Genomic DNA, 17,228 nt, shown 5'->3' with positions numbered 1-17,228 from the left:
TTTGAAATTATATGTTTATACATGACAAAGTGAAACCCATATTACTTTTGTATTTTATATCAAGAAGGATGGGTATTCACTCTGTTTAATATGATGAAACTGAACTGGAAATAATTAGAAATAGGCCTCAGTTCAGGCATGAGAGCTGCGATAAAGGAAAATGAATTAAATCAGTTTCTTAAAATGCAATACTGGGGACTGTAGCTTAAAAATGAATTGCATTTAAAAATTGCACATATTTTTTATGGGTTTGTCAGGTCAACATTTTATATGTTTACGCATTGCTGTTTTCTACACAGCTACATTTGATTAAAATGGGATGAAGTGAAACAGATTTAATCACTTGCACAGAATGTGCACATTAATACACCTACAACATCAGTCAGTCGAACTTGCCAGAAACACTTATTCAGGAGAAAAACTTTGCAGATCTAACTTTGAAACTGTAATATATAAATGGGGGCCAAACATTTAGCCAAGATAAAAGAAACATTTATACAGATCATATGTCACCTAAGACTTCCTCTCAGCTGTAACATTGTGACAGCTGAGACCTTTGTACAAGACCTTTAAGTCACTCTTATCTTGCAAAACAGGAATCATCTATTGGCTACACAGAAACTGGTAATATCACTTTACCTCTCAAGGCTGTACACGTGTTCAGAGTAACTGTTTTTATGACAAATGCCATGTAAGCAGTGATCTACAAACTGGTGTCCTAAAATAAATTTTATTCACAATTATATTTAGCTTGCTGTACCAGAGAGAGGTAAGCTGATTATGGAAATAATTATGCACAAAAGCCCAACAGTGAAATTTGACTTTGGTGGAGCTGAAATTCATTTTTTTAATTGTATTTTCTTTTGGATATCCTTCGAGATTTCTACATTTCATAAAACAATTATGTCAATAAACACCAGGTGCTACTCTAACTAAACAACAAATTAACATGACTGGGCTTTAAGTTGTCCAATTAGACAATTTCTTTGACCTGTTTTTTTTTATTTTTTATAATTCAACAAAAAGTTACCAGACATAAAACGTCTGGTAACAAGGATTTTAAAAGCCTTGATGTAAACCTTTACTGTGACCAGCGAACAGTGGGGGCGCATTGATCAGATGAGGTAAAATAGAGAAGCTCAATAAAGTAGATCAGAAATGTAGAAAACTGCTGTCTGGTCATGCTGCGTTTTAAACACAAAAGAAGCTTTAAATCAATCATAAGAGATGTTTTTCTAAGTTCCAGCTTTATGTCAAGGCCACCGATGCACAAAGAAGTGACACTTCGTTTACTGTTTGTTTTGTTCATTTAATCTTCTAGTTATTCCGCAGCGTTTGCATTTCCAATTATGAGTGAATTGAGTTTTCCAACAAGTTTTATGAAGACTTAGGACTTTCTTTCTCCACCTTTAATGAGGGATGCTTCCTATGTAGACTTTAATTATTTGCATTCATCATTAATTAAATGAGCTGTGCAAATAATTTTGACTAAACTAAGACATCGAAGTTGGGATTAGGAGGAAATTTGACATGGAAATTAAAAACACATTGGGGGAAGATTATCCTCATTGAAGACAGTGTATTTGACTGATAAGGTATAATGCAGCCTTACATTAAGTCTCAATTTTCTTTCATCTTTTTAGTAATGGCTTAGTGAATTAAATACAGGGGCCGTATAACTGTAGCCTCTAAAATGGGCTTTAAAGGAGACCTAAGTCCTCGTCCTCTCTTTTTTTTTTTTCTTTCTCTCCGCTGGCGAAGACAAGACGAGTGAGGCTCTTTGTGTACTCACATGTCCTCATCACAGATGATGCTTTTGTCACATAATTGCATACACGCACATGCAGAGGGTACAGGGAGTACACACAGCACACAATGTGCACAATTACCATCCTGTAATTGCGATCTATCAGACATTATTGTGAAATGTTGCCTGATGTGCGTGCTGTCGAGTCTGCTGCATTATCAGAGCTTAGGAAATGACAAGACTATTTATAGGAGCTTGTTATCCACTTAAATCCTGTTGTTGCTATTGTCCAGCCCTTAGAGCTGGACTGACTGATGGGCTGATCTGTTGGTTTTGAGGAGCACAGCTGTGTGAAAAAGCAAATAGAGCGTCTCCATTTTTAGCTTCATTGACCTAAAACAGGAAGAATCTCATTAACTTGTTTGTCATACAGTGATGTGTTAAGTATTCTTTCACCATATAGAAACTGGTTATGCTGCACCGCTACTTCTCTATAATTAGACCTTTGAGTTCAGTCTGTAGCCAAGGGGACAAAGAAAGGGAAGAAGAGGGAGCAGTGTCACACAAATCGATACAAGAATGAATCCCACCAAGTGTGATACGAGTGAAAGTTTAAAAAATATTGAGCAGAAAACATGCTGGTTTCTACAACAGGACTTCGACGAAGCCAAAGTCAAAATCCATCTCAGACTTCTTACAACAATGTATGCTGGGCCATTTTAGAAACCCGCGCTGGCATTTAACCAGAACATTATTGGAAAGCTGTTTGCAAGACAATGCTTAATATGCAAAAAACAAAAAAACAAAAAACAAGTAAATATTTGAACACAAATAAATCTGCAAGTCTGGGTTTATTAAAATAAATCTAAATTAGCCATTTCCTGTGGTATCTGTTCTGAAATTGGTGCACCAGCTGTACCAGAAGGGAAGTGCTGACATTTATTTTACTGCTCTAACCAGATGTTTTCTTACACTGTCTGACTTTAAATCACACTAAATCTTTTCTGTCTTAACTTAGTTAGGATTACAGTGGACCTCTTCTTTTTAGTGCAACTCCAAATTATTTGGGGAAAAATATACTGATTCACTATTTTTTGGTTATACTTGGTGCAGATTCACTGTCACATTATTTGGAAATATTGTAGCAACATCAGAAGACATCAAACAGAAACTTGAAGCTTGGACACATAAATTCTTCCAAATGAACAATGAGTTAAACATCCAAAATCAGTTATAAAGTGACAAAGTTGATGTCTTTGGAGCAGCCGTCACAAAGCCCAGATCTCAATCCGGTAGCAGCACATGACGACATCTTCCTCTGCTGCTTTATTGACTCTCTGTCGCTCTCCATCCTAGTGCTTTTATGAAAATTGAAAAGTAAGAAAAATTCGGTGACATTTTCTAATGTTTTCAGTTATTATCATTTTTTTTTTTATTTCTTGCCTTTTCCAACTCTGTTGTTGCCTTTTTTTAAATTATTAATATATTTAGGCTCCATGCTGGCTCAATAGTGGTCTGGAGACAGAGGGTCCTGTCTTTGGCACGCTGCTCGATAACTGCCCATCTGCCTCTGGGTTAGAGGGGCTGGTTGGGGGTTTTGAGTGCGGCTGCACAGAAAGGGTTGGTGCATCTTTTGGCTTCACTTTTTTTTTTTTTTTTTAACCCAGTTACTGACTTGGTTTAAAACCAGCCCTTGTGGCCAATCAGCCCTATGCTTCACTAGGAACTTTCTCCTGCCAGTGTGTGATGGAGGGATTATACCACCAAAAATATCTTTTAAAACTAGATTTAAGGTGATAAGAAACAAAAACGGGGAAGAGGAGGTGTCATTTTCCCTGGACTAAAACTTTGACGTACAGCTTTTAGCAAACCTGGTATAAAAACAAAACAAACAAAAACTAATTATTTGTAACTTACTGAAACAGAAAAGCTGATCTAATTATTGTTTTAACTTAAAAGTCCCTTTTATTTGTGCCTGCAGCTAAATGTTGACAAAAAGTTCACAGTTTATGTATGGTTTGGACTCTAATTATCAACACGTCTGTGTTTCTCATTTGCTTTCTATTTTGGAGTGAAGTTCAGCAAGTGGCAGTGAGTTGTCAGTGGTTGTGCTGGAGCTCTGCTCTGTTCTCTGTTCACTGTCTGGCATTTTTAACACTATGAATAATTTACTGTGCTCCTGGAATTTAATTATTAATTTTTTGGAGCTGAGATGCGTCTACTTCTGCTGAAGGGAAGGCTGAGAGTCATTGCTCCAGAGGAATCACAAGTTTCCTGGAAGGAGTCGTAGCGAGGTGTCTGGGTGGTCCGGCCCAGGAGAGGCGGCTCGACTTCAGTGAAAGCTTTGGATAAGTTCTTCCTCTCTTTATGGATTAACCATTTGGAGGGCTGATAAAACTGAATATCCAAGGATTTATACTAAACTACAAGGCAGAGAAGAGCATGCTACCCACTCAAGACCAGTATGATAATCAGGGAAGCAGCACAAAGAATACTTAAAGTTGTAAATGTATTTAATATTCTTTAGTATCTTTTTCTCTTTTGCCTACTAGCAAGGTTAGGAAAAGTGCAGCAGTGAACTGGCTGAGAATTAACCAGATTTAAGTGAAAAGAGGAAGGCTGCTGTAAAGGACAGTATTGTTATGCTGCAACAGTTTCTGCTCCTTTTTAACTAGAGGCTTTTTTTTTCTTTTTTTTTTTTTTTTTTTACAGTGACACTAAAGTGTCTCTGTCTCTGATAGGCAGCCTGATTTATACAGTTTGCGTTGTCAAAACGCCCCAGAGGCCGTCTTGCTTTGCTCCCTGCCTTGTTTATTTCGCTCATGTCCCCTCCATCCAAAGCTACAAAAGACCACCGCGGCCTCAAGTTTTTGTTGTTGCTGCTGTTATATCACTTCATCCCTCTGAGGTGTGTCGCCTGTTTCTGTGTTTGTGTGAAAAGAAACCTGTCAGTGTCTGTTGTCCTGCTGGTTTACGCTTCTTTAGAATCACCTTTTGTCCTGTCAGTTTAGGACATAAACACAACAAAAGCAACAATGGATTATTTTAAAATGCATGTGTCTCTTTTCTCGGGCGGAAATGCATTCTGAGGAAGACTATATGATGATCCTGTGAAAAGTAAACAAAAAAATATGACTCGGAGTGAACACAAAGGAAAGATGTAATAAAAAACAGAAAATTAATTTGACAGAGATGCTATTTGGAGTCAGAGGTTGTGATGGCCGCAAGCAAGAGGAAAAATCAAAGTCACACTGAGTGACTTTGGGCATGAAAATAAATGTAATAGTCACTCTGCTTTGGATTAGGTTTTTAGAAGTTTGTTGATATTATCCACCAGCTCCTGCAATAGAAGAAATAATTCTAGCTGAGTTTTTACATTGTCATGTAAGGTATGGCATATAAATTCCTCAGCTGTTAGTGTGTTATCTACAAAATTTGAATTTCTATTAAGGAAAACATCCATATGTATTTAAATTGCAGTTTTTCTTTTTAATTTGCAACATCACAACTTGAGTTTTAATCAAATGTATAATTTTGTTTTGCTGATTTAGTTACTGTGTGTGGAACTCAATGCAAACCCATTCAAAAGAGATTAGAAAAGGGACAATGGTCAGTGTCAGGGGTGTCCAAAGTGCGGTCCTGGGGCTGTTTTTGACCCCTGTGCTGATTTTGTTCGGCCCCCGACTGCAGCTCAAGAATGATACAAATGTGGTCTGCCGACGCACTAAATTTGAGCCTTTATATTTTTTTTAGTTGGGACAAAATATATAGAGAATACATAAAAATGTTCATACAATTGAAAATATTAGTTAGAGCAAGCATTCAACATTTAATAAAGCATTTTGCTCTATTTTGATTTCATAGTAAATAGAACCACATTAATCCAGTGACTTTTAATTTACCGCAGGAATCAAAGTGTAACGCTTTGACTATAATAATTAACAAATACTGGATTCCAAACAGTTCTTTGGCAAGTTACTACACACACACACACACCCACACACACACACACACACACACACACACACACGCACACACACACACACACCCACACACCCATTTGATAACAATATATATTCATGTGCTTGTGTTTGTTTAGTGTCCTTATTTTTTTTTTAACTGTTTATCAAACTGTTGTACTCTATTATAGGCAACTGTTTTTTAAATTCAAAGTCTAAAAGAAAATGCAAATGTGTGATCCGCCATGCAGCTTTCTCTGATGGATACCTGCAATTTGTGGGAAAATTTGCATTCAAACTAACCGTGCAAAAATACTTGTATCAAGAATTTGTTTGACCACGCTGAAAGAAGCTTATTTAGGGGGAATAAATTGACCTTTAACTAAATAGGCCTATTATCCATGCAAACACCAGAGCGTTCCTTTACCTTACTGTGCAGCCTTAAATAACCCTTCACAACACAGTGGTGCAGAAAGCACAAAGTTAAACTGCTCTTCTGCACATAAGCGGCCCAATTTGTCAGAAGCAAAGAGTCACCACACGGAGAATCAAATAGATTTAAAAGGAAAACAGTGAAACGTGACACATTGCTGTTGTGCTTCAGCAGCAGTCTTTCTCCCAGATTAATTATTTTAAGAAAAGTGATGTGTTAGTAGATGTAACTTAATGGAAGACTCCCCCTTTGATCCCATTTGTGGCAGCGTGAGATTAAATTTCAGACTGAAGCGACAGGCACGCCTGTCTCTGGGTGTGCATCTTATTCTTCGGGTGTAATGCCAGTTAGAATAATTAAGCTGGAGGGCCTCATGCTCAATAATGGACTTTGACAGTAAAATCAAAAAGGCCTGCATAGTGACTGATGAGATTTCAGGCCTTTGTTGTTGAGAGCAAAGAGAGAAATGTACAGTGAACTTCAAACACAGAAATATAATAATCACACATCCTTCAATCTGTCGTATAATTCAGCTCTTAAGCAATTTCTTCATGCTTTCTGTGTGTTTCCTTCTCAAACGCCCATCACAAGCAGTAAGTCAAAGATGGACACTTATACACTCTTGCGTTCGTTATATTGATCCATGCTTACACAAGCATTAGCACTCACTTAGAATGAGAGTCATGTCTTCACCCAAACATAGCAGAGCAGCGCTCTCACACGCAGCCTCACTTCTTTAAAACATAAAACACGCACACAAACTTAAATAAGTGTGTGCCTTCACTCCGGTCTGCCGGGTTCCTCCAAATTGAATCATAAAGCAGCTGATGTATTCATCCAGTGTGTGTGATTTAACAAGGTTTGCAGCGTCTCGTCGTAAATCATATTAATAATCTCAGTCTACCATTGAATTTTCTTTTTTTGTGTGTCTTTTTAAGCCACCATGGTGCTTTTTTTTTGGTATGTTCTTCCTTTTGTTGGTAGTTTCATGATCCACCCAATTCATACAAACGCACGCACAGAAGACACAGAAAAAGGGTTTTCCTCTCACAAGTCTTTATTCATCTGCGTAGAAAAAAGACAACAGATCAATAAATGAAACAGCATTTTGCACTCGGTTTTTGTCTATACATAAGTGTTTTCATTATCACATCTGAGAGTATTTTTAAAGGAAAAATTTTCTAGAAAGAATGAATGGTAGCTTTACTGTTCTTTCAAAAATTGATTTTAAGAAAAAAAAAATACAGATATAAAGAAACTAAAAAATACACACCAGAGCTCCTTGATTATCATCAGTACACAGAAACACAGGAAGGAAAATCAGAAGAGTACAACCAAAAGAAAGAAGGAACGGGTTTCAACACTTAAAGGCTCTATCTAAGTTTCTCCTTTCTCCCTCTCTATCCTCCCTTCTCTTTCATCTGTAAATCTGGCTGTTTAAAAATGATTTCCCATCAAAGTTCCTCCTGCATTTGGGTCTGTTGGTGGGCTCAGTGAGAGGCAGTCAGAGAGCAGGGGCTGCTTTCCTGTGGACGTGTTGGTGTTGAGATGCACAGTGAAGCGGTCGGGCTGTGAACAGATCCTCTATGCTTATCTAAGGCCATAAAACTGGACATCCTGAGTCAACAAATGTTTCTCTGCCAACACTTTATCAGCTCATCTTAAATAATTTAGGTTAACAAAACTATCTGATTTTCGGTGCTTTAGCTTAACAAAAAAAAAAAAAGTTAAAATGGATTCTGCAATTAATCATAGAATTAATTGAGGCTGCAGTTTTAGATAATCCAAAACGTATAGTAATATTTTCCCATTTTATGTGAAATGTAAAGTTGAAACAAGACATTTGCATACATGTACTGTATACAAAGACACACCAGGTTTCCTTCAGTTTTTTATGCTTTAGGTCAGTTAGGAAAACCATCGTTATTCATACTGTATTTGCTAAATGTCTCCATAAATCTTCAACGCTGGATCCAATTTCCAGAGGCCTGAAGGTGCTACATTCATCTGTTTAAACAAATATATTTAAGTGTAAACTTAAATATATTTAAGTTTATCAGGGGAAGGCCCTATCACAATGACTTTCAAGAAGGAGATGGGTTCTGTTTCCCAGAGTCCTGTAGTGACATGGGCTGAAAGGCCACTCAGACAAAAAAGCCATTACTCCAAAACAAGCATAAAAATTACACTTTGCATATGCACCCAGGGACAATAACATTAATGTTCTGAGGTCTGAATTTAAAACTGAAGTCAAATTTGGATTAAAAAGTTTGATGCTTGCACCATCCTACTGAGGAGAATGGGAGTGGCAGCCATCATGTTTCCTGGCTAATTTGCTGCAAGAGGGACTGGTGTGCTTCCCATGTGACTGGGGACTCACAGATTACATAACAAGGATAATATTGTTTGGAAATCTTATAGCAAGATGTCAAGACATCATCCAGAAAGCTTGGGCAAAAGTGTGCATTTTAAATAGACAATAACCCTAAGCATGTCGCCATAAAATGGCATAAGGATAACAGAGTCCATGTTTTTTAGTGGGGATTGCAAAACACTGCTGTGGTCTGGAGGAATCCGTCAAAATGTTTTACAAAGTAAATTGTTAAAAGGCAATTTTTCCAAATGGAAAAAAGAGAAATGTTTGTAATCTTCTGAATTAGAAAAAGAAAATTAAAAAGGGGCCTTAAAAAACTCTTATTATTCTGGAATTTATTAAATATCAAATAACTTTGGCATCACTAACTGACCTGAAACAGAGAAATCTTCAAATGATTTACTGTGAGAGAAGTTTGTGTCTTTATTTATAAATTCTATGTAAATGTCTGGTTTACACAAACCTGAAGCTATTGTTAGCTTCCTAAGTTTGGGGCTTGGATAATCATATTGTGTTTTTAATTAAAAATGAACTCCATTGTTTTAAAAACTCTATTTTATATTTAGTGTTTGAACATATCTAAGATCACATAAAAAAAATCAGATAGGGTTGGTTTACTAGATCCATGGTTTTCTAACTGGTCTCACTTTAGTTGCCTTTAGAGACACTCATTGAAATTTGTTGACATCAACTATTTAAAAAGTGTGAAGTGAAGAGTTAGAAGGCCCAAACAGCCCATAAAACTGTTCAAGATCATTGATCTATAATGAAATATTACACAAAAAGAAAATCTGGGAATGTCTAAAGAGTTAAGAAAAAGTGAAAGTGGCCACTTATGCTGCACTTCATTTACTTATGAACTCTGAACTTGCATCTGGAGAACCCAATGCATCCCTGATCCATGTTTGAGCTGCAAGTCAGAAAACCATTAGGTTATACCAATTGTTGTTCTCAGTTCTCACACTAATTACTTTTGGCAGTATAAGCTTGCAACTATGTAGGCATTTTGTCCATTCAAACACTATTAAATAATCTTTAATAGATAAACTTCTCACTCTAACCTCCTTATGGCAGCCATATTGGATTTTGACATCAGGATTGGTGGTGAGAAACTTTAGTTTTTCCCTTTTGAATTCTGTCATCAGGGGATTTTTGTGTTTATTTTTCCAACATGGATTGTGGACATTTTTAGAAATGCACACATGCAATGCTAAAATTTTTATTTTTCGTTTTTCTTGTGAGAAACACAACAAACTGAAAAAGTCCTACTTTGTTATGGTGTCTCCAGAACATTTAGAAAACTTTGCATGTTGAGAAGCGTTTTTTTTTCTTTTTCTTTTTTTTTTTTTTAATTAATGTCCCATGGTATTTGATCATTCAAAATTACTGTGGCTTTTGTATGATCAACCAGGCTGTAGAAGAACACATTAATATCAGAATGCAAAATCACATTTAATATAATAGATATTGTTTTACTAGTATGTCGCCCCCTCTTTATTTTTCCTGAATCACAATAAAAACAACAGAAAGAAAAAAATATCTTTAATCAACCCCAAGCTCCATAATGTGGATAATAAGAGCTCAGTCATTATAATTTCCTTCGCAAAAATGATCTGCTGCTCCAAGTTATTGCCAAATAAAAAAAGGTTTGGCCTTACTCTTGAAGATAAATGGATTGCTATTATGAGATGCATGATTAGTTTCTTTCATGACTCTGTGAAAGATAATTTAATAATAAGACCAAGCCGAATTAAAAACTGGGTTCATGCTGTTCTTCTTAATTCAGAGTATTTTTTTTTGTCTTGTTTGCTTGGAGATTATTTTGCCTTTTGTTTTTCTTGCCTTTGCTTTGTTTTATTTATTGAAATGTTCTTCGCTCTATAAATCAAACAAAGTTCAATCAAGTTTTTGACAGAATCATGCAGTCTTTTATCACTCATGTTTGTTGGAAGCAGTGGCCACGCTGCGGGCAAAATCATATCCTTTTTTAAGATGAAGAAGTCACATTATTCCAGTTGTCAGCCCTCTTCCCCTCGATCTTCTTTTCCTTTTGTCCTCTTTTTCACCTCCTGCCGCTTCATTGGTCACACGCCCTTTTTTAACTTAACTCCTGCGTCTTTCTTCTCCTTCCTCGCTCTTTGCCATAAGCAAGCCACCTCTCAGAGAGACTACATCCCCCCCACCCAAATAGCACCCTTCTCTTTTTCCCCTTGTCGTCTTTTATCTTCTCTTCCTCCATCCACCCATCTATCCATCACCCCCTCACACACACTTTCCCCCCTTTATTTTCCACTCATTAGTCTACCCATGCTGTGGTTTGTGTCTCCCGTCTCTGTCAGAGCTGTTATCACTGCTGTCAGCTCCTTTGGCGAGAACAAAGTCGTCCTCTGCTCACAGCAACACAAAAGACACGAGAAGAATGAAAGAAAAAGAGCTTCAGCTCCAAAAAAAGGAATACAAAACTAAAAAGGAGGCGGAAAGATGGAAAAATTTAAGGGGGGGGGGTAAACCAGAGGAAAGAAGGGAGCAAGGAACACATCTTTTCATGTCAGGCATGATGCATTGTCATCTGTGGGTTATAACAACCATTGATTTCTCCTTTCTGTCACCCGTTTTATCTATACAGCACAGAGCTTACAGTTAGAAGGAAGATATGAGCGCTATCTCTATACACATCAAGTGCCTTTTCCTCATATTATAAATATATCTCCTGCTAAATCAGCTAAGCCTAGTATATCAACCTCAAAGAATTTACCATGTATTATTATGAGCTGAGAAGAGCAGTAGGTTTGAAAGACACTGAGATATCCAAAAGAGGAAACATAACCATTTAGAACAATAAGCAGTGCCGAGAGAAGAGCCTACTGTATTTTGTAGGATACAGCAGAAGAGTATAGTGGGACTCTTACTTCTGTTGCTTATTAACATCGTCCCATCATCATTGTCATCATCATCATCATCTACTAAGCAAACCAATCAGAATCGAACCATCAGAGGCACAGAGGGTACTTTGGAAACCAAGGGCAAAATGCCACCAGCCAACAGGGCTCTGGTAGCTCAGGGAGTGTGCCCTGTGTCATCACGTGTAGGCATAATCTATGTCAGGGATGCCACCCTCTCTGTAGCCACGGTTGGTGCCATAAGTGACATGATGGTGGCTGGCTTGGCTGAGGATAGTGCCATTGAGACTGCCAGCTCCATGGCTGCTCCGGTAGGTCCCATTAGCTTGGGAGGAAGAGGAGGAGGAGGAAGGGAAAATGGTGTGGATGTATGTAACGTCCTCCAGCTTAGGCTGCAGGGACTGATGGGCCATGGCTGTCATCTGAAAGCCTGCAGGAGGGGCCCTGATTTCCAGGATGGAAGTGTCTTTCTTGGTGCCTGACTCTACGTAGTCATCGTAATGCTTCCCACCCCGGCCTCTGCTGTATGAACCTGAGTCCCCAGACATGTAACCTGATCTCTGTCCATACCAGCAGAAGATGGCAAAGATTAGAAGCAAGCTCACTAATGCTGTGGCACCTCCTATAATTCCAGCTAGTGGCAGAGCTGTTAGCTCAGAGTCCTGTCCCTCTTTGTCTGCACCATCCCCTCCAGAGCTGACATCTCCAGTCTCTATCTGAGCACAGGCTGGAGCTGAGTCTTTACTGTCTATGTCCATGCTGCCAGTTCGAGATGAGCCCATGCTGGATCCCCCAAAGGAGGCCTCCTGTCGCAGTGGCAGAAGGCAGATGAGGTAACGGGAACGTGGAGTGAGCTGGTTAAGGAGGTACTGCCTCTTCTCTCCAGCAACCAAAGTCTCTGTCATTGAGCCCAGAGCTACGCTGCTTCCCATTCTTAGCCATGACAGGCGGAAGGAGGGTGCTGGCTGTGGGTACAGCCAGCTCACAAGGACACTGTCTGAAGAGAGAGGTTTAACAGTCAACTCAAAGGCCTCTCCAGATACTTGTCCACCTTCCCCTGGAGGCAGGGGCATAATGAGACCTGGCCACTTAGGCCGCAGAGTGAAGAGAGAACCTTGTGTGGGGACCAATAGAGGGGCAGTTGTGGTGGTCCCATGAGGGACTACTTGACTCTCTCCAACATCATCTTCACCTCCTCCATCTTTTTCGACTGGGTTCACCACTTCTCCAGGACTAGAGCCTGCTGGAGGGCCTTCACACTGCTCCATTAATGATGTTAGATCTCTGAGTGACTGGCCCCGTACAGACTCTGGGCCCTGACAGACAAGACCTCTGACTGTCACTGCTGACCCACGGCCATGCAGCCAAGAATGAAGCCAGCGAAGGTTGCAACCACAATTCCAGGGGTTTCCTCGGAGCAGCAGTAACTCCAGGCTTTCCGTGTCTCTCAGAATCCCTCGAGGCAGACTGGTCAGATTGTTTCCTGACAGATCTAACCTTTGTAGGCGCTTCATCCCATCCAGCGTTGCCCTCGGAATATGGGTCATCCCGTTGTCTTGCAAGTGTAGTCGTACCAGGTGAGCTGAAGGCAGATTGACCGGCGGTGACTGTAGAGCATTCCTGACCAGCGACAACTCCGTCAGGTTAGATAAACGAGAGAAGGTATCGTCTGCAATCCGTGTGTTGGCCAGCAGGTTTCCGTCCAGGACCAGTCGTCGCAGGGAGGAAAGACCGCGGAAGGCATGCGTTGGGATGGTGCTGATCCTGTTGTCATCTAGTCGCAACTCTTCCAGTGATGCGGGAAGGCCTGCTGGGATGCTCGACAGGTGATTCCGAGACAGAAACAGCAGTCGTAGCTTTGGAGTCCCAGAAAAAGCTCGATCCTGGATGCTAACTGTTGATATTGAGTTATCATCCAGATGTAAACGTTCTAGTAATGGTAACTTGGCCAAAGCTGATCGCGGTAACGTTCGTATATTATTATCCTGCAAATGAAGCTCCTTTAGGGATGGAGGAAGGTGTATCGGAAACTCATCCAGCTGGTTGGCGTATAGGTATATCACTCGTATAGAAGTGCTGCGTTCCAGTGACTGTGGCAGCCCGGCGTTGCTCAGCCGGTTGCTCTGCAAGTACAGGATAGCAGCCGTTAATGGCAGCGGAGGGATTATGCTCAGGCCACGGTCGTTGCAGTAGACAAAGCCCTCATCACAGCGACACACGGAGGGACAAACAATTCCCTCATCTCCTTCGCCTGTCTCCATGGCGATTGCAGCTGCCGCCAGCTCCAGCACTTCAGCCAATAAAGTGAGGACCAGGAGGAGGAGAAAGAGCCAATCGCGGAGCTCAGCAAGACTTTCGGCTGCCATGTTGGTGAAAGGTTCCTGACCTGAAGAGAAGGAAAAGCTATATTAATACAAGGATAGGTCAATCATTCTAAAGCCAAAGGGGGTACATGACATATTACATTCAAATAAAATAAAAAAAACATGACAGTTGAAGTGATTCCTGAGACGCTCAGTTTTCAATTCCCACCTGCTGGTTAAAAGTGAGGTCTTTTATCTCAAGAGTTGAAAAGAGTTGGGAATAGAATAGTCAAAAGCCCTGAAGAGAAACTGTCCAGTTCTATATGGGTCAGAGCGTCCAAGCAGAAGACAAAGTGACATTTAGATCCAGTGAGTTCAACGAGGGGTGGGTTGACCGGCGATAAAGATCATAAGAATCGGGGAAAGCAAAGAGACAACAGAAATGGAGAAAATTGGACAGTGACAGTTGAAATGGGGGGGAAAATAAGTGAAGAGGTCTTTATTTTCTATGAGGTTAACAGAACTGGAGCGCGTGACACAAAAATGAAATGGAGGATAGATCGGGGAGAAGGAGATTAGATTAATTGGCTGCGGCACAGTTGATGGATCTGAAAACAACACAAGTATCAAAGTTGCTGTGACAGTGTTAGATCTGACCCTGGCAGAAAAAGAGGATAACTCAACAGGGAAACATTAATTTCACAGATTTTTGAAGGTTTACTCTGATGCATAATGTGTCTGTTTGAGGTCATGACCGTTTTGTGAATTTTGAACACAAATTAATAACTGAGCTCTAAGTGCACGTAATGTGCAGTCTTTAAATTCTATGACATGTATAATGCACATTTTCATCAAGCGGTTATTGTTTGTAAATTTTCCAGACACGCTATGAAGTGTGTCTGGAAACCTTTTTTCATTCAGAGAAATATTAAAGCATTCTTAAAAGCTACTGTCTCACTTACAGATGTAAAACACAAAAAAAAACCCCCCAACAAAATTCAGTTCTTAGAGAGAGAAAAGCTTTCCAAATTAATCTGGTCTTATCTGATGATCTACCTTTTAGTTAGGCAACAATAAGGTTAACAGAACATTGTTGGTCTGTTAGGACTAATGTCTCAGCCAGATCTAGAGAAACTCATCCATGCGTTTATCTTCAGTCGCATTGATTACTGCAACAACGTCTTCACAGGTCTGCCCAACAAATCAATCAAACAGCTGCAGCGGATCCAGAATGCTGCTCCTCGCGTTCTCACTAAAACCAGGAAGATGGAGCACATAACACCAGTTTAAAGTCTCTCCACTGGCTCCCGGTAGCTCAAAGAATAGATTTTAAAATACTGTTATTAGTTTAGAAATCACTGAATGGTTTAGCACCACAATACATTAAAGATCTGCTGTTATTGTATCAACCTTCCAGACCTCTCAGGTCTTCTGGTTCTGGTCTGCTCTGCACCCCCAGAACCAGAACCAAACGAGGAGAAGCAGCATTTAGCATCTATGCACCAGAAATCTGGAACAAACTTCCAGAAAACTGTAAAACAGCTGAAACACTGGCTTCCTTTAAATATCAACTGAAAACCCACTTGTTTAGAGTTGTATTCGAAACGTAATCAATTGCAAATTTATTGACGGAATCTGACTTAATGTTGTGTTTTGATTGTTGATTCTATGTTGCATTGTGTTTTTGTGTTTGATTTGATGTAAAGCACTTTGAAATGCCTTGCGGCTGAAATGTGCTACACAAATAAAATTTGATTTGATTTGAATAACCATCACTATTTGTTTAGATTTGTCTTCTACATTTATTTATTTTTTAATTCTTTTACTTCTGGTCAAGGTGGAATATCTCAGTCAGATACAAGTCCAGGTCACTTCAGACTTCTATATTATTCAAGGTTTTAGTCTTTTTTTATTTATTTTTTAGCAGAGTTGGACTTGTCAATGTGTTTTTGTCTTGCTGTTTGACCCCAGTGTGCTTACGTTTATGGTCTGAAATGGATGGTCGCACATCATCTTCAAGATTTTCTGATATCGCAGGATTACGGTTCCATTCTTTACAGCAAGTTGTCCAGGTTCTGAAGATGGAAAGCTGTCTAAGACATTACCAATATGTGTGTTTAATGGATTGGTGTTTGTTTCTTTTCCTTTGTAACACAAGACACACCTTTCAAAAAGTTGTCCTATTTGCTAGTCACTCCCTGAATATTTTCCCAAAAGTTTTACAGATTATCAACATGTTTTCTGTGAATCTGAGGTGGGCTTTGAGTGTTTTTTTTTTTAAGTCTTCTGTAGTTTTGTTCTTGGAATTGGTCAATGTTTTTGCCAGTGTCTTTCCTATTGAGTCATGAGCACTGACCTGACTAAATCACTTAGATCTAAAGCACTGCAGATCTAGGTGCAGATCTAAAGGCTTTCAGTGCTTTAGATCTTGCTCTGGTTCATTTTGACCCCCTGGATGAGTCATAAATGCATTATTGGACTCATTTTGTTAGACTGGACTCTTCTATACCTATAACCATAGGTTATCTTTCATATATTCAAATTACTTCAATGATCTACAAGAATTAAAGTCCAGAAAACGCTGAAGTAATTTTTCCTAGCATTGTATGTTTTTTGCCCAACATTTTGTTTTCCCCCACCCAAAAAAAATCTTGATTGAAATTTAATAGCGTAAATGTTTACAATCCAAGTAATATACTATCTTTGCTTTCCATTTTTTCCATTCCAACTATATGTGCAATTGGAGCCATGCACAGTAACAAATTTGTTGAAATTACATTTTAAGCAATAAACCCTTTGTCTTCAGCTAGCCTGAGGCTGGAAAATGTGCCCTGATGGGAAAGGGCTGACATGATTTGACAGCACATTTGATAAACAAATCCTCCAAAGGCAAGCTTCTTTTCTGCCCCCCTTCTGTATGCGCACACGTGTGTTCGTGTGTGAACTCTGTGCTCGATGCAAAATTGCCCTTCGGCTGCAGTCAAAATCCATGCAAAGCAAACAAGAGATGGCGACAATAGAAGAAATGAAGAGGTTGGAAGGGGGTGAGGAGACAGATGGAGACTTGGACAGTCAGTCATGGGAGGAGAGGGGAAATGAGTTTCTGGCAGTGAAGACTGAAGTCGGTATCAGCTGAGTTCGCTGCAGAAAGAAGAATGGATCCAATCCCTGACTGGGTGTTGTTTTTTTTCTGTTAGATGGGTGTAAAAATAGCTGTGTTTGGTACTTTTATATGCCTCTGTTGCATGTCACTGTGAAAATGTGACAGAGATCTGTATCTACAACAACCAGCTCCTGTCTCTGCCTGACACAGTATTAGATACATCAGGGCGAAAAAGTGTCTGTGTCACAGAATTTGGCATTAACCCTGACTTCACTTTCTCTGTTCATAATCTTATTTTTAGCTCAAATCTGTGTTTGGAAGACAGAAAAAGTACAACAGATATACACAGGCACATAAAGGGAGTGTAAAGGTAGGAGCTGAGACCAGATTGGGATGCTCTATGAATATC

General features: G+C 39.4%; 2 protein-coding genes across 4 annotated transcripts in view; one reads left to right on the top strand and one right to left on the bottom strand.

Moving 5' to 3' along the window:
• The window catches only part of macrod1 (mono-ADP ribosylhydrolase 1), a 184,709-nt gene that overhangs the window by 17,053 nt on the left and 150,428 nt on the right, over positions 1-17,228 (top strand). The gene's annotated exons all lie outside the window — the stretch shown is intronic.
• flrt1b (fibronectin leucine rich transmembrane protein 1b) overlaps positions 7,356-17,228 on the bottom strand; it is a 56,148-nt gene continuing 46,275 nt past the window's right edge. For both annotated transcript variants that reach the window (XM_044126985.1, XM_044126984.1), the window contains exon 3: positions 7,356-13,799. In XM_044126985.1, coding sequence (XP_043982920.1) covers positions 11,593-13,779 — 2,187 coding nt within the window. In that variant the 5' untranslated portion in view covers positions 13,780-13,799 and the 3' untranslated portion in view covers positions 7,356-11,592. The remainder of the gene's footprint in view (positions 13,800-17,228) is intronic.

Source organism: Gambusia affinis, linkage group LG09 (assembly GCF_019740435.1).
Source record: "Gambusia affinis linkage group LG09, SWU_Gaff_1.0, whole genome shotgun sequence".
Lineage (NCBI taxonomy): Eukaryota > Metazoa > Chordata > Actinopteri > Cyprinodontiformes > Poeciliidae > Gambusia > Gambusia affinis.
Note: the sequence above shows the minus strand (reverse complement) of the source record. Positions and strands in the feature narration are given on the sequence as shown.